This window comes from Kryptolebias marmoratus, linkage group LG18, assembly GCF_001649575.2.
Source record: "Kryptolebias marmoratus isolate JLee-2015 linkage group LG18, ASM164957v2, whole genome shotgun sequence".
Taxonomy (NCBI): Eukaryota; Metazoa; Chordata; class Actinopteri; order Cyprinodontiformes; family Rivulidae; genus Kryptolebias; species Kryptolebias marmoratus.
Genome location: NC_051447.1, coordinates 12,836,630 through 12,864,615, shown reverse-complemented (window position 1 = coordinate 12,864,615; position 27,986 = coordinate 12,836,630). Strand labels below are relative to the sequence as shown.

Genomic DNA, 27,986 nt, shown 5'->3' with positions numbered 1-27,986 from the left:
GTGAGGATTCTCCTCCACATGCAATGAAACAATGAACGCCGTTTGTGTCAGAACAAAGACGGGGACGTTACCTGTTTTTCGGAGTGTGTGCGCGCCTGCTCCTCCTGGGCCAGCACCACCTCCCTCTCTGCTGTGATCTGAACGCTTTCCCTCAGCGCCTCCTCCAGCTCCTCGATGCGCTCCTCCTTCTGCCGGAGGGAGTCCTGCGCAGAAACATAAAAACCCATGACTTCTTTCCAGATTGGAACACGTGGTGACAGGAGCCGGTCACCTGTATTGTGATATATGCTGGTTTGTTGTCCGCTTTACGCAGCGAATGAAGCTTCTTTGTTGCAAAACAAGTCTGAGATTTATCTGACATTTTCATTATTTCAGACACAAACCACATAAGAATTTGAATAAAACTATAATAAACTTAAAAGAGAAAGTCAGTGATTCACAGCTAAAGTTCAAGATGTTTATTCCATGTTCCTAGTTTATTCAGAGGCAGAAAAAAAGGCTTCAAAGAAATCAGGATTTAGAGGTTTTTAAACTAGGCCCAAAGTTTGCATTGAGGTAAGCTGCAAGAAAATACACAAATTTTCACTTTGAATGACAGTGCATTGGCACGACAATTTATACATATACAACTGTAAATAAAGTGCAATATGTATGCATTTTTAGTCACTATTTAGTCATAAAGTCTTTTTTGGAGGCTCCTTTGTGAATCACGATTAAAAAGACACCTGTATTTCTTAACATTGCTTTGACATGAGAAGGCGATGCTCTCCGTCTTCAATGTTCACCAAAAGGATTGCACATTTTAGAATGATGCCATGAAATCCTAATACAGTCACAGTCTAAAGCAGTGGTTTCCAAAGTTAGGGTTTGGAACCAACCGTGGGTCGTGAACAAGTGAGGGGTCTTCAGATGGTTTTTAGAAATCAGAAACAAATATAAAGATGACTGAAAATAGCACATTTCTGTTATAACTGTGAAAAAGAACAAAACAATATTGCTTTAGTTGCTGTTTAGGCTGTTTGTGTTGTCATTGTGACCTTGCCCTTTGACTTAATAGCAACATTTGTAAAATTCAACTAGCAATAATTGAGGTTGCAAGTCTCTGCTGCTCTTATTTTTTGTATCAGAACCTAAAAAAATTACTGGTCTAAAATGCACTGAATTTATATTGAGCATCTTTACTAATATCTCAAATGACTGGATTAGATTGTATCCTCTCACTCTACATATATGTAGACATGTAGAAAACAACCTCCGTTTCTATAAACTGAACACAAAACACTACAGAGGTACACTTTTACAACTCAGAACCCACCTAAACTTGTACGACTCCGGGCTGAAAGTGGCCCTTCATTTGCCATAATCGTTCGTATTGACTCAATCCTGATCCTACCTGAGATTAAATAAATAGGGTACGTAGTCGTTCACTTTTAAGTGCTTTATTTTTAACCTTTGCAGCTGGCCAAAAGCATTATGCAAAATGAATGGTTAATAGCAGCGAAGGGCCCTCCACCCTGGTGAAAGAATCTGCAAAATAGGTTGTTTTTTAGACCACTGGGAGGCAACTCAGTTGGGTTGGTGGTCCTCAAGACACATGTTTACACTGCTGAAAGAAAGTGGCTGTAAGCAGTAAGGACCACCACTGAATATGGTACGAATGACTGGAAGTCAAAGTATCCTAAATGCGTCCTGGGTGCATTTACATAGAAAATTAGAGCGTTCCACTTTTGATCGGCGGACCTGAGACACGTTAACTCCAGATGTGAACAGGACCAAAGAGTAGATTAGGTGGAAGGGAATTACTTGTAAAGAGTACATGTTATGGTTTGTGGGTTTCTCCCTCTTTCCTTTCGTGTGTAGTACAGCTTTACGCGCACGTGAACAAGAGGACTTATAGTTACAGTTGAATGAAACATCTACAAAACTGTGCACAAGCTTTTCAACCACAGCTTATTTCACTATACTCTGCAAACATAGAGCCAGGTTTTCCTGTAATCTTTGAATGTGGTCTTGGTCAGTAGCTCTCCGGGCTTTTTAAAAAGGTCTTAATTTTTTTTTAGTAAAATGTCTGTGACATGTTTTGGTTAAAATACAACAGAATCACACACTCAGCACTTTTCTTTGCCCTCTTTTTAGAGTCATTTTTCTTTTCTATGACCTTACAATGCTTAGTCAAACACTTGACTCCAGTTCTCATAAGTACAGTGAGATTTAAAGCAAAAAATAAATAAATAAATGGATGTCTGTCTTTGGCTCAAAGAAACAAGTGGGACACAGGTTTTTCTTATATATCTGAACTGTTCCCATCATTTTTTACAACTCATCTTGAAGTGGACATGATCTGACAAAGTAAGTTTTAATTCTTACATTTTGCTTTGTAAAGAAAAAAAAAAGGTTTGGATTCATGTTTTCTGCTCCATTCAATCAGAAGCAAACCTGATCTTTATCACACAAAGCTCATTAAAATGACTGCGTGAGCTTCCCATCAGTTCCTTATAAACAAAGACATATTTTTCTTCTTGCCAGGCAGCCGATTCTCCTGGTTGAGTCAAATCTGAATGAATAACGGGTGGCGACAGAGCGGGAGAGGGACGATGAGACATTGCAGTGGCCACGAGCAGACCTTAAACGCATCTAAATCCTCGATGAGCTGACATTTCTTACAGTCTAACAATGCAAAGTAAGATGGATTGGATTGGAACAAAGCTTTTTCTTACTGCTTCAAATTAAATTTACAACCTAAATTATTCTCATTCTGTTACAGATTACAACATTCAGAAGTGACACACACACCAGCTATGGCTGTAACCACTGCGGTCTCATTTGTCTCAGTGACTCACACGTGCTCATCTTCAAACCGCACACACACACACTGTAAACGACAGCTTAACTGCCTAAACCAAATCAATCATAGCTAAACTGTGCTTCTTCACATAAAACACACTCGCTGATGGTTTTCTTCTGTCTATAATCAAAGAGCCAGTGAGGTTAGCAATTACTGGAAGCACAGAGGGAGGAAAAGTAGGAAGGAGGATGTCAGGGGAAGCTGAGGAGAAATTTAAGGTGGAAGTTAAATGAAAAAGAAGTCAAAGAGAACCTACTATCTGCAGCTAAATGAAGAAAACCACACACTCATCACTCCACTTATGACTCTTAACCGGTGGTCACTTGACGCACTCAGTAGATAATTAGGAAATGCTCTCAGACCGCAAAGAAGCATTCTGAAACCCAACAGCATTCATTTCATAGTTTTTACTCCTTCTCCTGTAATCACCTCTCTCATTTTTCTACTCATCACTTCCCTCTGCCTCCTCTCTGCGCCTCCTCACACATTCCCAGCCGAGAGCTGTCGTGTGTGAGAGTGAGTGTGTTTGACATTGCCTCGGGCTGCGACGTATCACCTCATGACAACATCGAGTAGTTAAAGCAGACGTTACTCAAAGGACACGGAGAGAAACTTTTCTCATTTTCCCTACTCTGACTTCTGAAAGCTTCCTGCCTCCTCGCCCTCCCGCCTCTCCTCCGTACCTTAATCTGCTGGGAGGTTTCGTTCAGATTGTCCTCCCTCTTCTTGGCCTCCTCCATCAGCTGGGCATTTCGGCTCTTCTCCAGCTGCTCCTTGTGCTTCAGGTTGGCCACCTTCTTCGACTGGTCCTTCATCTGTCTGCGAAAACATCAACAGGATGCAAGAAAATTAGACAACGCATCATCAGAGTTGTTTGAATGGTGGAGTTTTGTTTCAAAAAGCTCCCTTTTTTTGCTTTCATTTCTTTGTATTTTGCCTTGAAGGTCAAAAAATGTTTCTTTGAACAGTGTCTGCATTATCAGCCATGTTCTGTCCAGTCCTTCTACCTGCCCATTTTCAAAGTAAGCTTTTTGTCTTTTTTTTTTCCGACCTACGATTGACCTATGAATCACTCAAGCATATAAAAAGGCTCTAAACACAAGGAATGAATCAGTGTTATGTCTGCACATAACGAGGGGCAACGGGAAGAAAAGGAAGATGAATAATACATTCCTGGTAAAAGACAAACTCTTCAAGTCAATAAAGAACCTCAAGAACTTTATTAAATAAAGAATCTTACTCATGCGGCTTTTTGGTGGCTTTCTAGTCTGTAAAATCTAGTATCTAGTAACCAAAAATCATAAAAGAATGTATAATAAATGTTCCATATGACTACATAAAATAGGCACTTTGAATTTAAGTGATGTGAGGACACCAACAAAATGTACACACACACTATACCAGTATTTACAACACAAATACTAGGGTATTTATTGTGAAGTATTACATTCCCAATCCTGAAAAAGTCAGGACTTTATGTAAAATTTAAATGAAAACAGAATGCAATGACTTGTAAATCTCATAAACCCATATTTTATTCACAGTGGAACATCGTAAACATATCAGACTTTTAAACTAAGTGCCATTTTTTAAAATTTGATGATAGCAACACATCTCAAAAACGTTGGGACAGGGTCAACAAAAGGCTGTAAAAGTAAGTGGTATTAATAAGAAACAGCTGGAGGAGCATTTTGTAACTAATTAGGTTAATTGGCAACATGTCAGTAAGAGGACGGGATATAAAAATAACATTTTAGAGAAGCTGAATCTCTCAGAAGTAAAAATAGGCAGAGGTTCACCAGTTTGCCAAAAAAAACTGCATCTAAAAATTGTGGAACAGTTTCAAAATAATGCTTGTCATACTTTGATTACGCCGTCATCTACTATTTAAAATATCAACAAACGGTTTCAAGAATTTGCAGAAATCTCTGAGCTCAAAGGATGAGGCTGAGAGTCTGTTCTGGAAATCACTGCATGGGCTCAGGAACACTTCCACAAACCTCCACACACATTGTCTACAAACACAGTTCACCATGCCGTCCACAAATGCAGGTTAAAGCTCTATCATGGAAAAAAGAAGCCATATGTGAACATCTAGAAATGCTGTCGTTCTCTCTGGACCAAAGCTCATTTAAAACGGACTGAGGACTTTTTTGGAAACTATGGGTACCACGTCCTTCATACTAAAGAGAATAGGGATTATGTGGCCCGTTATCAGCACACAGTTCAAAAGCCTGCCTCTCTGATGGTATGGGGATACATTAGTGCCTCAGCCATGGGCAGCTTCCACATCTGGGAAGGCTCCATCAAAGCAGAAATCTCTTCAGCTGATCTCTTCAGCTCCTAGATGTTTACAGACTGATGTTAGAAGAAGAGAGGATGCTTCACAGGGGGAAACATGGACCTGTTTAAGCTTTTTTGAGATGTGTTGCTGCCATAAAATTCCATTTTCTTTCCCCCCCAAAAAATCTATACAATTTCTTAGTTTAAACATATATATTTTCTGTGTTTAACTGTCAATAAAATGTAGGCTTATGAAACCTCGTTAATCATTGAGTTCTGTTTGTATTTACATTTCACACAGCCCAAGTTTTTCGGAACTGAGGTTGTAAACCAGCTGCACCTGAAACAAACTGAAGGCATTCTGACATCTCGGCACTATACTACCTCTGGGCCGGTATAATGTCAAAGTCAGTAAAGGAATTCAGTAAAAAGCTGTAAATCAATGACGAGATGGCGCTTTTGATTCCTGCACAGCGAGGGTCTTTTCACAGAGGGATTACTGGGTGTCGGGAAGCCGAGTTTAAATCATCATCTGGAGAGTGGCTGAGACGAAGAGCAGCAGTGGAAAAAAAAAAAAAAAAAGAGGGGGGAAGAGTAGAAAGTTATCCTTTGTGGGAGAAAGAGTTTAATCCGTGTTTAAGTAGTCTGGGAGCCATTGTGGCTCTGTCACAGAGCTATCAGCTAACAGGCCAGCTTTACTTGATCGGGACCTTTCATACCTTCCATACTGTAGACACAGACGCATGCACAGATGTGGAGTTAATGCTGGTAAGGCCTAAAAACATCAACTGAATCATGACACGAATGAAAGATGAGCCAAACACAAGGGAAGCATGTTTAAGCTTACTGCACACTGTCACAAGCACACACTAAACTGCTGACTAAGTCAATAAAAGTAGGAACTTTTTAAACTCTGTGTGTATTCTTGAGTACAGTAAGCCTGACTGCACTGTGTAAATGTTTATACATGTGTGTGAGTCTGTGTGTAAAGTTTTTACAAGCGCAAAGATAAACCCAGTTTCTTCAGGATGTCTGTAAAAAAGAGCCAGCCTCTTGTGATGGGACTGCACAGCAAACTATAGAACAAGGCAAACGCATCCTTAGAATGTCCTTTTTTACATGTTAGAAATGATATGTTTCCTTCTAAATGTCACAACATCTTTGCAGAACAACATTTGCATGCTTACAGAATGCTATTTTTAGTTTACTTCTTTAGTGTGAAGCTTAAAAAGTTAAAGAAATATATTTTTACTATGAACTACTTTTATCTTCCATGTCGATTTGTGTCATAAACCACCTTTTAAAGGTTACTTCTAGTTTCAAAAATAACTGATCAAGTGGATTTTATTTCAACAACACTGCCAGAAAAGTTGGGAAATTATATTGGCAAAAGGTGGGAACATAAAATCTGCTTGTTAAAACATCCAAGAGGCTCAAATCCAAACTGTCCTGAGATTTCTGGGGGGAAGAAACTGAAATGTAGCGACGCAGCCAGAACAGCTCAGCAGCACCTGCATATTCAGTCTGCAGAGTAGCCATCGGTGGTAAACTTTCTTTACTTGTGGGTTCGCTTTTGAAACGAGTGCCTCCGTGTGTTCATTAGGTCCAAATTGGGTTCAAATGTTCAGGCTGATGAAGTGCAGCGCGCAGTCTTGTTTGGTGCTTTCGTTCGTTTTGATTCGCATGGCGAATGTGGGATACAGTTATTTCAATATTTAGGGTTCGGTTTTAGTGCTGTAACACTCTTTGTGTGTGCAATAGGTCATAAACAGGCAGGAATGTTTCTACTGGAGCATTTCCAGGAAGCTACGACCATCTGGTTCCATCTCTGAGGTTTCCTAACTTCACGTCACATTTGCTGCACGTATGTGAGCGTATATGGACGTGGAAGACACTTTTAGTGTGTTTCCTACTGACTTAACACTTTCTCTCATTCATCCCTTTCGAGCTCGTCTGGAAAAGTGCAAAGCTGTTAAACATTCGCACGAGAAGACGGCAGCTTCCTCCACTTCAATCTAAAACCGAATCTGCCTCCTTTCCACTTATTTTGTCCTCTTATTTTTACACGTTGCTTTACAATTATTTGCATGAAAAGTATTCAGTTATTTGTAGCAAGTCCCCAAATGAGACATTACTCTTCCCTTTGGAAAAAAAGAGATTTTGAACAGACCATTGACCATCATTTTACTCCTCCTGCACTCCTGAATCCTTACAAATCCGTTGTCACGCCCATCCCTCTTCTTTTTCCCTCAGACTCAAATCTAAACAAAACTTGGATCAAAGCTAACATTTATTTTTCCCCTTAATGGTTGAACATATGCACCTAAATCTAATTTATGATCTCAAATATGACACTGACACATGATCTGACCTTTGTGCATTTTAAAATTTAGAATATCGGGCTTTCGCCAACCTGTCTTTGCACTGAAAGGGATTTAGTTTAGTTTCTTTAGTCAGATCAGTAAAATCTAATTTATAAAATACCTCAAATCTGCACACATTAAAGGCTTTTTAAAGCCAGTATCTCACTGGTCTCCGACTGCTGGGGACACACTGTGAATGTTACTCACCAAAGAAGTTCTCTAAATGCTTTGAAACGTTAGCGAGGTCCTCATTCTGGTGCCAGAGGAACATTTTCAACAAGTTCATAAAACGTGCTAAACATTTTGTCTCTCAAATTAGTCATAGAGTCACAGCAGGCATCTGGAGCCTGTCTCGAACCTTTCTCGATTTAGTTTCCTTGACTGAAAATGTGAGACACTTGAGGAGTTTGGCAACCTATGAAACCAAAGTGTGACCGATTAGAGACGAAAAAAGAAAATTAATTATGACCAAATTTAAACATAACGACATTTGTGGGAATGGTTCTGTACCACCCAAACGTGTCAAGTAACATTTCAGTGACTCCTAGTGAAAATTTGCATATTTTCCTACAATTCTGTGTTTCCAAATAGTCACAGCCCAGTGCAAAGCAGGCTTGACACAACCTGACATTAGCGCCTGCTGGGATGAAGAGGGCTAATGTCTCCTTACAACAACAAACATCTTAGGCTATGTTCACACTGCAGGTCTTAATGCTTAAATCTGATTTCTTTGCACGGTTGTTCACATTACATTTTAAATGCGACCTCCATCAGACTCCAGTCTTAACAGTCTCTAGTTCCTGAAATGACCTGCATGTGCAGAATAAGACATGACGTCACACTCCGCATGCTGAGTTTACGGTAGTTAATATGGACGCTGCGAGTGTTAGCATGTGTGTATCGATTCTGAAGTTGCTGTCCAATCGGGGCCAACTGTACATCCAAATGGTAAAAGATAAAAGAAGACTGAGAAGAAAAAGAGCTGTGGCTGCTGCCTCTGTGTAGAGGCATGTGTGGATGCAGAGTCGGAGCCAAGAGAGATGGGACTTTGACGAGAGGGTCCTCCGTCCTTTCATCCGATGTAAAAGTCGGATGAAATGCAACATGGACGCTCACTCTGCAGAAATCACTTGAAAAACATTGGATATGTATTCGATTCAGTATCACATGCTGAAAAGAGTTGGGTCGGATATGAAAAAAAATTGTCAAGTTCACAATGTGAGGAAAAGAAACCTATGTGTGTCACATAGTGGCAAAAAAATTGGAATTGGGTTGCATTTCAATGTAGCCTTAGGAAGCTAATAAGGACTTCTAATCTACTCCTGCACAAGAGGACAAATAGAACTGGCTCTAATTTAACGAACTAACCAGAGATTTTGAACAAAACATAAATACAGTTTTTAATTGTGCACATTAAAAACAAACCTTCATAAGAATTGTTTCTTTAATAAGTCGCTCTGTGAACCCAGTGGCTTTGCTCGGCGCCATTTCAAGTCGTTTTAATCTATTAAATATTTCCTTCCCGCCTTTCCTGTGAAATCACTTTGAACAACTGCAGCAAACCGCTGGAGGCGCTGGAATTACAGGAGAGTCCGCTCCCCACAGCGCCGTAAACACGACGTACAAATGTGCAGCTAAACCACCTCCACACACACACACAAGCAAAGCACAAACATACAGTTTCTCCGGGTCGGACCACACACAAAAACCTGAAAGCACAACACCAAAACATCCCTTTTCCGACAGACGCACACACATACTGTACAAACACGATAAGTAAACACATTATGTGCTAACAAACACACACAGCTAAACTTGTTAACAACTCTTGTTTTTTTCCCAATTAAGAGAAAAAACTTAAAAACATACAATCTCTGAAGTTTCAGTATAAACAGATGCTTTCCAACTCCCTCATTAGCATGCTGCTGATATTTTAGGAGCCACATTAAGGTGATATTAATATTACATTTGGAGTCCTGTATAAATATTTGATCAAAAATGCTTGTGGGCTTCATGTATGTTTACCGCTCGCAGTGTGCCCAAAATTAACATCCAGCATTTCCTTTTTAACCAGAAGAAATTCTGTATTTCCTTTGAAAATACAGGAAATACTGCTTTGGTTTCCTGAGCTAATAAAAACTGGAAAATGTAGAAAATAAATAAAAAAATCTCGAAAACATGATGAATAGTTCTTGCTCGACATCAACAACACAGAAAATCTTACATTATAAGGATTTTTTATTTTTTAAACTAGGAAAGAGATGCTAATTTTATCATTTGATTAATGATTTTAGGACATTTTTCAGATGTTTAGTAAAACAAATGAGCGAGTAAATTAAGCACATTTGCTTGTAAAGCTTATCCGCATCAGTTACTGGAAACAAGCTGTAAAAACGGAGATTTAAACAATAAAATGCCTTTGGGATCGCATCCATCCATATATAAAATAAATCAAATTCAGACCTCAAAACTAACAACAGAACAGAAAAGAAACTTTAATTTATTTTTGTGATCATGTGGCAGAGAGCTCGAGTTGATCTTGGCAGCATCTTTATTTAACATGGAGGACTAAATTAAATTTAATTAAATGCTGACAATCTGTTTATTAGCTCTAAACTTATCTGATGAACTGATCTGAACTAAACTGAGATGAGATGTTTATCTACTTTTAACTAAAAACACAGTGACTATCCAGTGTTAATTCTTCCGCAGCTTTGCATAGTTAATATTTTACACTAGAAAAATGATATTTTTTTAGAGGTTTTTGTTTCTGTGTGCCATTTAATGAGATTAAAAAAAAATCCTAGTAGTTAGTCACACTTCCCTGCCTGTATGAGCATTCATGTGCTGTGGTGCAAGACAAAACAAAAACATAAAAATATGAACACTATGTGCTCGGTTTGCGGGAGCGCGAGAGTGATGGTTGTCACCCGTTTGCTGACAAATTCTTGCACCACCTCAACGCTTGGGACTTCGACCGGATCAAACACACACACGTGCACACACACACATGCACACACACGCACAACAAAAAGAAAAGAAACAATGCAATCCCCTTTTAAGCTCCAGAAACCTTGATGTCAGACATTTGCAGTGGATGAGGAGTTTCTTCGCTCAGGATCAAAACGAGAAGGAAAAAAAAAAAGCAGAAGACGAAAAAGAAGTCTTCTGTCATCTAGCAGACAGTGAAAAAGAACTTTTTTTTTCTTCTTTTCTTTTGTTTTCTCCCTCTATGTAGTTGAATCACAAAACACCAGAACCCCGGCAACAAAAAGCAGACAAGACGCCAGGGGAACTCTGGCTTCAGAAGTTAAAAAAGAAGGAAACTACAAAGGAGAGAGCGGCACCGCTGAGATTTAAGAACACAATCGAGTACACAAAACGCTCAGACCACCAGATTTATGCAGAAACAGAAGGAAGAAGTGGTTCTTATGCAGTGGATGACAATGTTTAGATCAGAAGATTTCCAATATATTTCTGATTCTTTCATTTAGAAAGGAGCATTTCAGACCCTGAATTTTGCCTGTTCATTTTTTTTTTTTTTCTTCTACATGATGTCCCACAATGCCTTCCTAAAGTACTTTCATAGCTGCCTGTTGGGATCGTTTTGCATCAACAGAACCGAGATAATTGATTCTTTGGTCTATGTTAAGCTAAAGGCACAGTTTCAATGAGCTGCGACTATTGGGGAACAAGTTGGTGAAAAAAAATCTCTCAAAATTGCAAAAAAAAAGACAGAAAAATTTCTGAATTTGTAGCTGCAGTCTCACTGAACCAAGAAACTGTGGGCCCACGTTTTGAGCTGCCAGGTTTTGAATATCAGCTTATTTTCAAGAACATGGCTCGCAAGGCTGTATTCTTGGCTGCGCACATTATTTTGTTTCCCAGCTCCTCAGCCGCCCCCTCATTCATGACCAATCTGCAGGTGTACACCATAAATGAGGATAGGCAGATGTGAGTCAGTCTTTCAATAATCATTATTCATCATTCATGTGGTTTTTAGATCCAGGCCATGTGCCTTGGATGTTTTCTGTCAAGGAAACGCTCCCATGCACGGGTCAAAATACAACTCAAGATATGATTTAAAGACGCCTGCAGCAAAACTCAGATCAGTTCGAGGCGAGCAGGAGGTGCTCATGACTCAAGCGGCGGGGCTGCGACTCACGTGAGGAAGTTGAGAACCCCACCAAAGTCACGAGACATGAATACTACTCACCAACTGCTAGCAGCCCAGTGAAACAGGGCCTTACAGTTGACAGAAATGAGATAGATCAATCTTTCTGTAAAACCAGTAAACACATCTACAAATCTGGCAAACTCTTAAGCTCCAACCAGACACAAGATGATGATTATCAAACAGGCGTGTTTAGTGAAATACATTTTTACACTAAAACTTTGAGGAAAAACATCACAATCCGTTTAGTCTGACTGAAAGCTGCGAAACAAAATGAAATCCATCTTTTTAGGCAGATATAAATTGATTTGATTTATTTCAAACATGCAAGGAGAACAACTTAAGGAGAGAGAAAAATAAGATATAGTCTTTTACATCCAAAATAGGTTTGGACTTCATGAGCTACAAAATACAGATTTCAAATCTGCATTTAGAGGTCTTTTTTAGGGGAAGTACGTTGGTTTTTTGTTTTTTTAAATCAACCAAATGGGCCTAAACCTAACCCAGAAAGGGAGCTAATTGTAAAAAAGTGATAAAAACACAAAGCATGATGACAATCATGTCAGCCTCAAAATTTTGTGACATATACACAAAATGTTGTGAAACTTTGTGAGACTTCTTGATATTTTTTATGTCTGTGAATACAAAAAAAAAAGTAAAATGTGGAAATTATTTTTGCAGTTATAAATCTAAAAGGTTATGCTTTGAAACAACATAAAAAACTGCCGTCAGACTGTTTCAAAACTACACATTTTGAAGCTTTTTTGGCTTCAAAAGAGGTATATCTTAAATCCTAAAGAGGTATACCCAATTAATAAGAGCAGAATCACAGTTTTAGCTCATAAGTCACCTAAATACTGTTGTGCACTCAAACCCTCTTGACTATTCGGCTCGGCTACATCCCACAAGTTTACAGGGTTGGCTCCTTGGAAGAGCTGGGGTTTAAATGTTAGGTTTCACAGAGAGGTGGAAATGTTCATATGTGATGTTTACAGTTTAAAAATCAAAATATAAGAACATAAAAAATGGCCTTTTACATCTTTTGGGCCTCCTAGAGAACTCCCAACAGATGTAAAAAGTTCTCCATGCAAAAGTTCACAGCTGTCCAAGTTAATAACCTGCTTTGAGAAGTCGGTTTGTTTTCTGGGGCAGGCTTCAATTTAATTTTATTAAACAACTGCTGGAATCAAAGTTCAAATACTAACATGGCAAAGAGAGACCAGCGGGGTGTTTTATAATGGAGAGTGAAAGAAAGGAACAATGTTTCCGCTTCAAAGGGGCGGCGATGTGACAGAGAAAGTGAAGTGAAAGTCAAGGTGTGCCTTTCAAAGACAGACAGACATGATGAGAATTAGACTCAGAGTTTATGACAGAGTGAAGGAGATGAGAGCGCAAGGACAGGCGGTATGACAACGAGGGGTGGGATGGGGGGGGTGATGAGAAACTGCGAGAAAACGGCTGAGGAAGAAAGATGGGCGTGCAGCACTAACCTTGAGGCAAGACTGGGTAAGGCAGCAGACGGCGTTGCATCGTAAAGAAGATAAAAGCAAAACGGAGAGAAGGAGAGGGAAAAGGTGAGGAGTTGAGCACTAGGTTAGCCAGCTTGATCAATCTTCAAAGAACAGGAACGATATGAGAGACAGAAGAGCTGACAGAGAGGCGCCATTAAGTGGAGACAGACAGCTGACAGACATTTAAACAGGGAGACGAGCAGGCAAGCAGACAGCTACCACTTCTTCAGTGATGGCTAATGAGACGCACCTTAAATCCCTCCTATAAACTCAGCATTTAGTCAACCAAAGCATGAGATGGGTGAAAGTTCATTAAGACACTCCTTTAACAAGTTGGATTAGCTGATTACTTGTTTAACTTTCCCCTCTAACAGCATGTAATGATGTGCAGTCATTAAAATCTTAAAACTGGAAACAAAAAAAAAAGTAACTTCCTGGACTCAAAGTTTCCCACACAGTCTCATATATTTTAACTGGCAAAGCCTAAATTCCAGCGTGCCAAAGACAAATTGACCATTACTGAACAATATAACAATAAACTTCGCTAATTCCTCATTACTTAGGTTTATAGTCTAAAGCTCTCCAAACACTCTTTCATTCCCCTCCTTTTCAAGCGGTTTCTGTCAGTTCTTTTCTTTTACCTTCTTCTCACCACTCTCCCTCTGCTTCTCCACCCGTTACTTTATGTCTCTCTTGCCGTTTCCCTTCCTCTGCCACCTTCCTTTCACTTCCCTTGCGCTCTCCCCCTTTTCTGTTTTCCACTCTTCCGTCCAAATCCTTTATTTTGGCCATCAGGGCAGATTTTCAGCTCCATTTCCCCTCAGTGTGAAGTCACTTAAGTCTGCTCCAATTACCGTTCTAGTTCCTGAAATAAATAATCTGGTACCAATGCAGCTGGATTTACACGAGAGGGGGGAAAGAGAGGCTTGATTTTTGCTCATTTTTAAAACCAAAATCTGAACTTTTTTTTATTAGCGGTGTTCCCGTTCCTCACTTTATAGCCCAGAGTTAGCCTCAGCTGAGCCAAGCTAAGAACTGGCTACGGGCGCATGAGTTCCTCTCTGACGTACTTGTTAGTAACCTGTCAGGCAGAGCCTCATAATTCACAGGAGGTTTGGATAGCCCTCAAATAAAAACACTATTTGCTCATGTAATATTACAGGGTCGGCGTTGAAGGATCGAAAAAAGTCAATTTACTGAATATTTCATTGCGCTTTTAAGCAGAAAATGGATTATTCTGATCTTCTGAAGTGGGGTCCTATAGATAATTTATAAACAACATCTTACCTGTTGTAGATAACTCTTTAGACGGCCTCTGCTCGGAGGAATAAGAGTTTATTTCTGCGAACGGCAGGACCAAAGTGGATTGGTGTTACAGTTCACACAAACACCATTTCTTTTTAAATCAAGTTTGCATGTTTCGCTACAGCTTACAGCTTTCTATGTAAATAAAAGCGGTAACCTTTTCCTAACTTTTCCACTGAACCCCACTTCAATAGATCTGAACTAATCACTCTAATATATCAGGTTTTTCTGCTCACCTTGCTTACTAATAGCTTGATTGTTACAGACAGCTGCTTAGAAAGAGGGAAATTACTTCATTGCTGCATTTCTTTAGGTTTTGGGTCTATTTGATTACTTTCGTTTGTATTTATCCCTGTCTTTTGGGTTACAGTACATTTATTTAAAAACTTTTATTTTCCCAACTGTTTTCTCCCTCAGCTGCATGCATTCAGCTAGTTATCAGCCAAAGCAACAGTGTCCATCCTGGTCCAAGAGGGCCACAATCCTTCAGGGTTTAGACGTTTCTCTGCTTCGGTGCAGCTGATCTGAACTAACAGGTTATTAATAGGCTTCTGCAGAACTTGAGGACATGCTAACATTTGAATCAGGTGTGTTGAGGCAGGGAAACAAGTAAAATATGCAGGATGGTGGCCCTCAAGGACCAGGATTGGACACCACTGAGCCAAAGAATTTATAGTTTCTGTTGTTATCTGCTGGTGGCTGGATTATCTTTATATTTATTGTGGGAAAGTTGTCCAAACATGCGCAAACATTGTATTTATTTCAAATGCAACTACTAAAAGCATTCACTTTTAGACCAACTTTAAGGAATGATTTTCATCATATATATATATTGATATGCTCTTTAATTCTGTATGACCTCTACAAACCTACGACTTCACATTATTGATTGTTAAAAAAGAAGAGTTACCTTCCTAGAGAACAAAAAAAGGGCCAGAGAAGCCTGATTTAATTCCACCTTTGATTGGGCAAATTGGCAATTCATCAGAGTCCTAATCTGTCCTTAATGAAGCTACTGAAATGTTAAAACTATTAAAGGCTGTTAATTTAAATCAGTGGACTGCAGCCCTCTTTTATTCTCCGGAAGTTTGGTGTCCTTGAGTTGAGAGACACCTGATTCAACTTTAGTTTGCTCGAAGATGTCAAAAGAGTTCTGCTTTTCTAAGATATTTAACCTTCTTCTTATACTTTTATTTAATCAGAAATAAGATACGCTTCGGTTTTGATTTCTTTTTTTGAAACATGAAAAGTCTAAAAATTGAATATTTGCTTTTATGTCATTGAACATACTATAAATCAGCATCTTCAGCTACTGGCAGACTAATTTGAGGTTATCTGCTGATGAATTATAAACGTTAGTTTTTCCACTGAGCAGATGAAAATGCAGGCAAACGTTTCTTATATTGGCTGTTTGCGCCACAGAAACCAACACAACTAAAATGGCTGACTTGTGACAAACGCAGGTTAAAGAAAAGGATCCCACAGCAGTGTGTGACCGAGCTGGTGAGCAGCATGAATAGGAGGTGGCAGTCTGTTGTGGCTGTGTATGGTTCTTCCACATGCTACTGAGGTCCTTGTTTGGTAAACGAATAAATTGTTAAATTGCCAATATGTCTTGTTTCCTCAGACTTCAATTATCCAATCAAATAAATGACAACACACGAGAGTCGATAGCAGAATAACCTGTTTGGCATTGGTGGAGAAGATACTCAACTCTGCTGCTCAACCTACAGATGTGTTTTCCAAACAAATGTGGGACCATTTAAGGTGAAATAAACTCGAGTTCCAACAGTATAAGACTTATTGCCAAGAAGCTGAACTAAAATTTCCCAACTTTTTGCGTTAAATGTATTTCAGACAAAATAATTCATGCAGACAGATGAAAGAGATTAAAAAACTCATTTACGACAAACTTTTCTCTCACTGAAATTTCAATTTTCACAATAGCTAGCCAAAAAAAAAAAAACAACCTAATAACCTAACAAAAACGCCCAACCCCCTATGAAATGAATTTTGGTCTTCTGTAGACATCTTTTTAAAAACTGAAGCCTGAACAAACACAAATGCGTGAAATGAACAGTCAGGGAGACGGGTGAACAGAGTTATGTCGGCATGCAGGCAGACAAAAGGGCTACAAGCAGATTCAGACAGAAAGAAATTACAGATAAGATTGATAATTAGGCAGATACAGTGTTCTCTGGAAGACATTAAAGGTGTAAGAAAGACTGATTTAACATGACACAGACAGGGAAAAAAGTAGTAAAAAACAGGAATTTGTTATTGCAAAAGAAATGAAAGAAAATTAGTGAACAATCCAGATTCCTAATACAAAGAAAAAAGTGCGTTAAACTCTGCATGTCAAGCATCTTCAGCTGAAAATAAAGCAAAAGTAAAGCGAGAAAACAGAACCGCTAAATGAAAGAGTTGCATCATTGACAGGAACAGAGAGGCTGAACGACTGCAGCTGCACCAAACTGTGCCTCGTTTTTACAAACTTTTAGGAGCTCGCTTGGCTCGGCGCGCTGCAGCAACAGACGACTGAAACCTCGGCTCGTATTTAGTGCATGCTAGAGCAGAAAACTGAATCCAATTTCTTGGACCTGAGAGAGTGAAGTGACTGAATGTGCTGCAACATAAGCTGGGAGTGATGCGAGCCAATGTTGCAACTCTTTGATGGTGATCATTAGTGAGCAAACGGAGCTCTGTCCCATGTGGAAAAGGCTGGAAAACAAGCGGAAAGCATGACAAAATGTGTGTAAGATGATGTCAGACAATAATTATACTGATGGATCATCACTGCTTGTAATTTGGCCAGAACTTTATGGAATTCAAAACTGACCAGTACTCGTTTCATTCCAATAACTTTTCCACATGGAGATCGTAATAAATAAGGCTCTCGCATCCTTTCCTCCGACAAGCAAAGTGAGTTTTGGGGCGTGCAGGGGTCAGACAGCTCGCTGACTGACAGGGGGCCACTCACGTGCCCAGGTAGTCCCACACCAGCCCCCCCATTGGCTGCTGGGAGGCAGCAGGGGGAGGGGCCTGATTTCGTGACTGCTGAGAACGCCAAACATGGGAGGCTGAGGGATTTCTGAGTTGTGATGAGCACACACACACACACACACACACAAGCATAAGCCCACTCGTACAGGTTCAGTTTGGTTATGATGACAAGAGTTGAGGGAAGACAAAAAACATGAAGCAGGAAAAAGTTGGAAAAAAAAGGAGGAAAGAGAAAAGAGAGGAAGAGGTGAGAGACAACTAATGAGTTAATTTTAGCAAGAAGATTATCATAAACTCGAACAGAGAGAGCCCATTTTTATGTAAAAAAAACAAGTAAAAACACTTTTTTTCTCCACAGCTTTAGGTTCATATAGGAAGCAAAAGGCAGGATTGCTTAAAAAAAAAATAAAGCGTTTATTTTATTTTTCCAACTAATCTAATTCTCCTCTCTCACCTCTCCAATTCATGGATCTTTTTCTCCTTGTCATTCTTCTCATTCTCCATCTCCCTGAGGATCTCCAGGAGCCGTTCCACCTCCGACTGGGCCTTCCCAGCATCCTCCTTGTACTGGGTCACTTCCTGCTCCAGGCAGGCGATGCGTTCAGAGAGTTCAGCGTTGGCCTGCGACTCCACTGCCGCACTCTGAGCCTGGAACAGAAATTAGTATGAAAAATAAACGCGAGCATTAGCTTTCAAACCGAGGTGACCACCGTTTGAACAAAACAGCGAGTTCAGACGAGAATGAATGAGCTGGTTTCATTTTGTGGGCTGAGAAAGGGTTGGATGGATTCGGTAAAAGTCACACAGGGGTCCAGTGGGTGTATGAGCGCTTATTGATGCTAAAATTACATTTACAGATAGGATACAGAGACCAAACACAGGACTTGACTTTGATTCTAGAAGTATTAAATTTATTACACAAGACTGTTTTTAACATGTTCATGTAAAGATTAAAATAAGGGCTCCTTTGTGTAGATTTCTAGGAAACAGTTTTAATGTTTGAAAACATAATGTAGCACATGTAGCTTGTAGTAAAAAAATAAATCCAATAAACTAAGCTCATCTTATGTTGAAACATGAAACTTTGAAAGTCCTGTATGCACAGGATGTTGACTTGCAGAGTGCGTGCAACAAACCCGAGCGTCGTGGTAATGTAAATGTTTTGCCGAAATGTGGTCATAAATCAACATATTAGCATAATCAAGTCCTTAGCTACAGTTTAGGTCACAACACTACACAGCCAGCCGTCTTGTTAAGATCTCCAAGAAGTTATTTTAAGCTAACAAGACAAGCTCTGCATTCAAAACTCCTATATATGCACTAAACACTCAGTGTATTGGGTTCAGAGTAAATAAGCTATAGGATGTTCGTTTATAAACTTACTAAAGTAGTGTATGTTTCTGTGATAAAGTCTCAACAATTTGTTCACATAAAGCAACATAGAGAAAAACATCCAGCTAATTCAATATCACCTTGAGAATTTCAGTTCACACGTACACAAAAACAGAAATGTTCCCCCCTCCAGTTTTGTTTTTGTGTGTTTGTATATTCAAAAAGGAAATTTAAGTAGGTTTCAGTGGTTTTAGTCTATCTTCTGCTCTGCTCAGTTCCACCAAAGGAACAGAAAATGAGTTAAAGAAAGGAACGGAAGAAAACAAAGAAAAATAAAACAGGTTATAACCAGCTTAGAGGTTAGAACATCTGTGTGTGTTTCCCAGAAATAAATGTTGCTCTTGGGACAGATTGACATTATGAATGTGTGTGTGCACGCGCACGCCTTGGTCCCACAACACATAAACCCTATTAGTTTTGGATGTGGACAGCAAATTTAACAGGTCTTTATGTGGGGAGGAAATGTTTGAGTGTCTGACGATGTGAGATCTGGGAGGAGGAGGAGAGGGAGAAAGACAAACAAGACACAATGGCACGGATCTTCTTTTCCATTCACTGTGGGGTAACAGAAAGAGACAAAATAAAGTCTGATGAGAGAAACGCCACAGAATGCCTTCATGCATATTCTCTGCGTTTGTCACAGATTCTCACACACACATGTCAACACACACACACGCAGTCATACACATTCAGGGTGTGATGGTGTTGCTGTCTTACAGAGTCTGTGAAACTGACTGTAAGGCTGTCAGCAGGTTGTCTCTCTCTCTCTCTCACATACACACACATATATACACACATTTTATAGACTGCTGTTTGGAGGAGAGAATATGACATGTAAGCACACACAAAAACACACACATACACACTCACACGAATAAGTATCCATCTGTATCTCTTGAAAAACAAGTTATAATATGATATATGATATAATATGATGTAAGATATATTATATATGATATATGTCAAGATATATGATATGGCATGATGCAATACATCATATACAATGTCATATATGATGTATGATATATGATATGATATCGTATAATGTGCTTTATGACATGACATGATACATATTATGACATAATACATGAAATGTCAACATATTAGGTATATGGTTGACCTGATTGTGATTTTGTGGTAACTTGTTTTGACTTCTGTAAAGAGACCCAAAAAAGAAAACTGTTCTTTCATTCCTGAGTTTCATAGAACAGAGATTATCTTCCAGCTGAACCTTCTAAGGCTCTCTTTGTCATGAACAGAAAAACAAACAAAAACCAGCTAATCTGATTGAAAATTTAATCGTTTTCTCTGTAAAGCTTGATCTTTCCCCTCTGATTTTTTGTCCCGTTTCTGCAACTTGATAAAGAATTTCCCACTAACCTTCTTGAGCTTGTTGTCCAGTTTGATGCACTCCTCTTTCTTCTGCTCGAGGCTGATCTCTAAACTTTTGAGCCTGTTTTCCTTCTTCAGAGTGGAGGATGCCAGAGAGGAGGCCTTCTCTTTCAGATCCAAAACTGAAGTCTAAATAAAGCAAAATAAATGGCGATAAAGCGCCAGGGCAAGGAATTTAGCCGCACAAAGATTTACTTGGGATTTTTCACAATAGATTTTGGATCTAAATATCTATAAAAAGAATATTCTCACTCCTTATAGAAAACAGAATGATCCCAATCAGAAACCTAAAGTCTATTTCTAGCATCAGAGTGAAGCAGATTGCATTTGCAGCTCACAGACTCAGAAATCTTTTTTTCATGCATGTACGTTCTCCTTCCGTTTAGCGTGCATTCCTAACTGAGCAGCAAACCAGATAAAACAGTTTATGCCTGGAAGTTTCAGGCCTGTAAGAATACAGCGATGAGTTACAGGGCGTGTAGTTTTATTACATGCATGGAGAGCACCTCACAACGAGAAGGCTGGAACATTTACCGACACCTTCCTGTGTGAAATTTACACATTTTGCCTGTGCCTGAATGCTTTTTTATTTTTTTTTGTTGGTTTTGTTTTTCTTCTGGCTGCTCCTGTTTCCTCTCACAGTCCTCAGTTATGCATGAAAGGTTGATTAGTCATTCTAAATTGGCTGTTTGTGTGAGCATGCATGGTTGTCCGTCACTGTCGCTGTGACATGCCCCGGATGCCTCCCTGTTGCCTAAAGTCAGGTGGAATAACATGGAATTATCCTCCTTCCACAGTTGTACAATGAACTCTGTCCCTCACCGGTCGTAAGATTTCCCATGACCTGTCTTTTTTCCCCCACTCTTAGGCTCAATCCCTCCATCCGTGAAATCTCTCTCTCCCTTTCTTTTCTTGTTTTTGGTAGAGGCAGTGAAACAGAAACCAACGGGACCAGAAGGAGCGACGCTCAGACGTGTAATTTTACCCTTGACTGACCTTACCAACATCAGACTGCAGATCATCATGTTTGACTGGGCTTTGGTCGGAGAAACCTTGCTGCTTACCCAGAATATATTTAGGTTTGCATATACATTGGTGTTGTCCAGCAAACCTCACATCTGCGTCCAGCGGTGAACAGAGGAATGCTTGTTTTTCTTAGACTTTTTTTTTTTCTGTGGTGACAAGCTTTATGATCCCACAATCACTAAAATTAACTAAAAAGTGCGGTCTGAAATGGTAAAAAGGAATTTTCAAGCCTAAAAAAAAAGTGTATCGTTAACTCTTAAAAGGAAAAATTTCACTTTGGTAGCAAGTTGTGCTATATTTAAGAGTGAACAAGTTTAAATCAATCTGAACACACTACGTGACATTAAAGCAGTGGAAACAACTACCCTCATTTTATGTGGAACGATGGTAAAATACCAAAAAACACCATTAACATTACAGTGAATCTGGCCTTCCTTGAAACTCATACCTGTTCATTATTTATGCACACCTTAATTTGAGCCAGCAGGTTTCGCCAATTACTGAATATAGCTTTACAAAAAAAGTGCTGTTTTATTATTTTAATGCTATTTTGATGTCTTTTTTTTTCACTCATTTCCATTCTACAACTTGGCACAGGGTTACGTTTTCTTTTCATCAATTACAAAATATTCAGATTTTTTTGTTTTATTTATTTATTTATCTTTTAAGCCTTAGAATAAACTGGATATAAACAGAAGCCCAGATTCACTAACAGTTTGCATGCCTTTTATGTGCTTATTTTAGGATTTTGGGCTTTTGTCTAACTCAGAGTCCTCACAAAGTGGGCCTTCATCTTAGAACTGCATCTTTCTGCGCCATGAAAGACGGCTCACATTTAAATGAGGTATTATGTTTACATTTGAAGGCAAACATTCCCAGCGACAAGCATCTGATTCTTGAAGCTCTGCGCAGTTTGCTACACGGATGCAGCGTTAAATATTTTCTCTTTATGTCACTTTGAGCCTATTGTGCAGTGAGGACAGCTGCGTTCTGCTGCATCCTGATGGAAAACAGACAGGGGAGCAGATTCTGAAGCTAAACGCGAGCAGATAGCACTCGATAGAGAATCTGGACCAGAGTCTGGAAACACTTTGTGCCTCTCTGCTTCTGCTGTGGGGTTCAGCACAACTCAAAGGTCACAGAAAGAAGAATTCAGCGTTCATCACGTTTCTCTGATGATTTTTGGACGAGACAGACGTATGTTTGGCGATTCCTGAGTGCAGATACCTCTCGATCAGCCAGCTCAGCCTGCAGCTGAGACACTTTCTCCCTCAGCTCTTTCAGCTCCTTCTTGGTGGACTCCACCTCGTCCGTCTTTTCCCTCTCCTCCCTTTCACGCTGATCCTTCAGCCGCTCGATAATTCGCTCCTGAACACAATAAAAGGAAAACCAGAAAGGAGTCACAAAAGGACAGGCGCGGGCAAAGTCAAAACGGAAAGGTAAAAGTCGGGAGAAAAAAAAGGTAGGGCGTGATGGAAAAAGAGAAACAGAAAAAAAAAAAACATTTAAGACTTTTAAGCAGCCATTCACAGTCACTTAATATCAAGTTTCTGTACTAATAACTGTCACATAAAACTTTATGTACATGGCAGCTTGGATGGGATCTAACAGCCAGCAGCGATTTTACTCATGTAATGCGTTTTGGCTCTAGATGTGAAACTCACAACCACTAAAACACAAAGGTTGAGCTCTATGGTTCTAGAACAACACAGCAGCCAGCGAAAATAAAAGTACAAAGGTTCACACACCAAAAAGAAGTACACAAACTGAGAGAGTGCTAGGTGTGTGAGACCCAGTCCTTCACATGCAACAACACAGGCAGAGTTCAGTTTGAGAGCTAAAATCAAAGTCTGGATAAAGTCTTATCAGTAAAAACGTTGGTTATTTTAATTTTAAGAAATATAAGCCTTTTTGTTTCAAAGTATTTCATAAATAATTAGTCAGGAGTAAAAACAATTATCAGTTTGTTAAGCATTTGATTGTGTTAATGGCACTTTTATGTTTTAGTTGAAAGAAACAAAGAAAAAGAAAAAATAGTCCTGCAGTTTTGGTTTCTTTTAACATAAAAAAAATAAATAACCATAGCTGAGAACCGTCTTGCCCTAAACTCCGAAGACACTGAACAAATAAAAAGACCTGCATGAAATCGAGGTATAACACAATAAAAACAAATCCATTTAAAAACAAAGACGATGGCACCGAAGGAAATGAAAAGGAAAAAGAATATGCGGCATGACTTGTCGGCGGCATCCTCCTGCCAACAATCACACACCTCACCGACACACTGAGTATTAGTCACTGCTCCATTAATAACCTCACTTCCTGCAGTTTGCAAGAGTCTGAGTATGTAAGAAAATGACTTGAAACAGTAGGAAAATACATGCTAATGTGTCTGCAGACACAAATAACACCAGAAAGCAGCCTTAGGAGTCGTAAAGGATTGTTTTGAACCTAAGAGTTCAGACCTAAACAGCAATCAATGGGTTACTTTGAGTCGAGTTCGGACTGTGAATAATTTTAAATTAAAACAACCAGTGTGATTATTGGTTCATTTCCATTTATCCAGAGTCAACATGTGGGTGGTCGGTGGGTTTGCTCATAAAGGTTTTATTAACGTAACCTTGCTCATGCGTTGACCTGAGGTTGACCAGCATCGGGTGTTTTTCTACGTGCATCAGTGTGTTTGTGTGTGTGTGTGTGTACCTTCTCAGCCAGAGCTTCCTCCAGCGTTCCCAGAGCGGTGTCTGTGTTCGACGTGTCTGTCTGCAAAGACTTTACTCGGTCTTTCAGTCCGCTCAGCTGCTTCTCTTTATCCCTCAGCTGATCCTGGAGGTTCTCTATCTGCAAACAGAAACCCTCTTCAGCTGCGCTGTTTGTCATGCACAAGTCACAAGTCAGTGTTTTAGCAGAACAAACTGTTTGTTATTGCACCCAACTTCAATGTTATATTGATAATATTTACAGTTTTTTTGCCTACAACTAAAAAACTAGCTTAGCTTGTAAGCTCTCTGTATGCTAATTAGCCATGTGCTAATAAACACGTTTTGAATAGAAAAATGAAATCAATCTAACAATACAACAACACATTACAGAATAATTAAATCGTAAAAAGGCACCTTTATTTGATTTTCACACAATGTTTGTCTGCTTTCCTTCTGGGGGTCACATGTAATAAGTGAAGTCATTCTTTTTATTTCTTGTGTAACTGAGCGAGTCAATATGTCATTCAGTAATGGTGCAAGCTAATTTTCAGCCATGTTTTTAAAAATTAAACACCATTCATGTCTTAAAGGAATGCATATCATCCACTCCCTTTCACGAGTGTAAAACTAAGATCGTCTTATGATGAGAAAGAACAGAGTTAAAGCAGCTTTGGTCAAACCTTATAAGGGAAATGTGCGATCTCATGTGGTATTTAACGATTTGTTAGTGCTCCCAGTATGTGTTGAGGTTGACTCTCAGCTACTACCACATCAAACTTTGTCTCAATATCCGCAAATCCTTTTTAAATTTGCTAATGCTGGTTAGCTGTGGCAGCCATCTTCCACTGGAGTAACTCTAAAAGTTAATCAGCTGTAGACGTACAACTGATGAGATATTTTGCTGACACAGCTGACACACACACAAGCACTGATGGCCTTTTGCCTTCGGCAGAGCATGATAAATGGAAATAATATCTAAAAGTTTATTATTCGTTTAATTTTCATTTCTTTTCCTCCTTTTGTTTCTGTTCACATTCCGCTCCCATTCATCTCAAATCAAATTAATTTTCTGTCAAAAAAACAAACACAGAACTCTCTCGCTGTAATAAATTGAACACAGGAGAAGAAAAGTGAGATGAAATGTCTCAACTTTGCTGCCCTTAACCTTCAATCCAAACACACACTCTCCAAATCTGCCTCCTCCCATCATCTCACGGTTTCGTCTCACAGCGATTTAGTAGCAGATTTATTTTCTATTAAAACACAAAACCAGCAGACATAATTGACTGTGTGTTTTAGAATGATTTATTTTTTATTTTTTAATGACAGACCTTTTTAGGCTTTGATTCAGTGTTTGCTGTAAGGGTTAAGGTAAGTTTCTTGACAATGTAATAAATAGTATAAATAAAAAGAGGAAGGCAGAATAGCCAAACTAAAGTGTTTTATGTGCAAAACAGACTTGTAAAAATGCAAAATTATAGGCTTTTTTTTTAAACGATTTTTTTCTGCCAGAAAGAAATAAAGTGAAGTGATTGTCCAGCTCACACAAAAAGGTTGGTTTGCAACTTTTGACTCGACTGCAGGTGAATCACGCACATCTACAGTGTGTTCCTAGAGTAAAACATTCCCAGCACATCATTAATCAACCGTTAACTCAACAGCCTGACTGACACCTCCTCCTCCCCTCTCTTATGCACACACAAACACACACACACACACACACACCTGACACCGAGAGGCAGTGAGACTCTTTGATGTGGTGTGGATTTCCTGAAACTGACAACTGCAGGAGAACTGCTGCAGTTCTAAACATGCGCTTCTAAACATGCAGGCATGTCTTCACGTCGGTGGTGTTTCGTCCAAAAAGACGGATCAGATGCACGCTTTCAGCACGAACCTGCTGCGCACTCATTGGTAATTTACTTATAAGAAATAAAAGGCAGATACAGACACGAGTCAGAGATGAAAACACTGAATATAGAGAAGAAATTAGGGGGAAATCAGGAGCAGGCTGAATGCTGCGGGAATCAGCAGCATCACCCTCTCCAACTGTGAACTGTATTCTATTTGAAGACAGCAGAGGTCATCATTTATTAAACAAGAGGAAGTCATTAGTATGCATCGGATATAAACACACTGTGTGTCTCTCCTCCCCCTCCCTGTCCTGCTTCATGTCTGTCGGCTTGATTGTCTGTATTGATCAGCTGTGCACATTTTGCATTTTCACTTTTTTTTAGACATAACTGGGAGAGATGGGTTGAGAAATAAGAAATTGCTGCAAAGAAAAACACACAACAATGGCTGCTAACTGAAAACCTCCCATTCATGATTAGGTTAAATACCACCACATTGTGTGTCATTGCAATACATTTCTTTTGCGCCTCTGTTTTAAAGATTTTTATACAATTTCAACGGCCTTTCTTTCTGCTTTCGCTTCAACTCTATAGCCTCTCCTACGCCACCATCTAGTGGTTAAAGTGGTGCATGACAACAAATCAGAATCAATAAGTTGACAAAACATGGCGTTAAATGTGTAGATTTATGCGTCCATATAAACATATTCTTACGCATTTTTCTTCTAACTAAAGAAAATCATTTTCTACAATAATGTGTGTGAATGCAGCTCTGAATGACTGAACGATGCAAATATTAGCAAAACTACAGGCTTCTGCTTGTCATACCTTTTTCTGCAGCACATTAACTTTGCGTTCCTTGACTTCCAACATGTCTTTAAGGTCAGTGATCTCTCCTTGCTGAGTGCTTTTCTCCTCCGTCAGCTCCGATATCTGCTGACTCTTTTTGGAGAGAAGAGACTCCTTCTCTTCCAGACGGAGACGCAAGGCATCCACCTGAGCACATGGAGGCAGCAGCTGGTCAAAAACAGAGGTGCAGAAGTCGAATGCAGGCTGGAGCAGGGCGGCACAACGCCTTTACCTCAGTCTGCAGTATGGCAGCTCTCTGCTCCTTGGCAGTGAGTGACTCCTTGAGGACGTCGACGTGTTGTTTGCTGTCAGAAAACTGGTTGTTCAGGGTGTCCAGCTTGGTCCTTAGACCCAGCAGCTCGCTGTCTTTACGACTCAGCTCCTGCTTCGCCTGTTCCATCTGAGAAACACACAAACAGTGTAAAGACGGGAACACCCTGTTAAAGAACGCACAGATGGAGATAAAATACTTTCTGGTTTGATATTAACATCTATCCTGTTTTATAAAGTGAGATGTTGCTTTGGGATGCATGTTAATGTTTAAGCTATAGCTAACTAAACCTAAGATGGTTAAAGAAATCATAACTGGTTGCTGCATCCAAATAAATCTTTCTTTTACTTGACACAATGTACTCTTTTATTGAAACAAATCAGATATTTCAAAAGGTTTAATGATGAACCTACGGCCTTGTTTTCAAGGTTCTCACCTGAAAAGTAAACAAGTTAGAAACACATTACTGAAGGCAGCAAACTGATCTACAGTACTAGTTCAAACTCATGCGAGCAGAAAGAGAGGCAGGTTAGAAATGCACTGAGTGCAGCTGAAATGAGATCTGCTGGGATTCTACTGAGCTTCAGCCTGTTAAAGAGAGAAGAAGGAAGGAGGAAGGAAGGAAGGAACACAGAGGTGCATCTCTTACTGCAGACACCTCCTTCTGAAGCTCATTGGCTCGTTGCCTTAGCTCCTCCTTCTCTGATTGGCTGTGAGTTAGCTCTTCTTTCAGCTGCTCAACCTGGCAGAAGAGGAGGCCGTCATGGTGTTTAGCATTAGGCTGACATGGCCTCGGTTGTCCCCTCACCTGTGCTTCTTCCTCGCATCTCAGTTCCTCCAATCATGGAGGCAGACATGCGAGGAAGGGACACGTGGTCTACAACCTCAGTTCTAGGAAAAGTAGGGATGTTGCATAAACAAAAAACAGAATGCAATGATTTGTAAATCTCATAAACTTTTTTTGGGAGGTTTTGGAGGGGAATGGTGTCATATTCTAGCCCTTCAACAGTCCTGGGT

At 39.6% G+C, this 27,986-nt stretch overlaps 1 protein-coding gene across 10 annotated transcripts in view; it reads right to left on the bottom strand.

The window, feature by feature from the left end:
• Positions 1-27,986, bottom strand: part of LOC108235098 (ELKS/Rab6-interacting/CAST family member 1-like) — a 131,108-nt gene that overhangs the window by 68,786 nt on the left and 34,336 nt on the right. For 3 of the 10 annotated variants that reach the window (XR_001808561.3, XM_037981275.1, XM_017414870.3), the window contains exons 9-18: positions 27,619-27,711; positions 26,931-27,098; positions 26,678-26,845; positions 23,998-24,135; positions 22,522-22,662; positions 20,257-20,397; positions 17,939-18,132; positions 13,156-13,167; positions 3,529-3,664; positions 72-203 (exon numbers count right to left, since the gene is read on the bottom strand). Coding sequence is in view for 7 of the 10 variants with exons in the window: in XM_037981275.1 (XP_037837203.1) it covers positions 72-203; positions 3,529-3,664; positions 13,156-13,167; positions 17,939-18,132; positions 20,257-20,397; positions 22,522-22,662; positions 23,998-24,135; positions 26,678-26,845; positions 26,931-27,098; positions 27,619-27,711 (1,323 nt within the window). In the remaining 3 variants the exon portion in view is untranslated. The remainder of the gene's footprint in view (positions 1-71; positions 204-3,528; positions 3,665-13,155; positions 13,168-17,938; positions 18,133-20,256; positions 20,398-22,521; positions 22,663-23,997; positions 24,136-26,677; positions 26,846-26,930; positions 27,099-27,618; positions 27,712-27,986) is intronic. The other 7 variants (XR_005234431.1, XM_017414874.3, XR_001808563.3 and 4 more) reach the window with 5 other exon arrangements.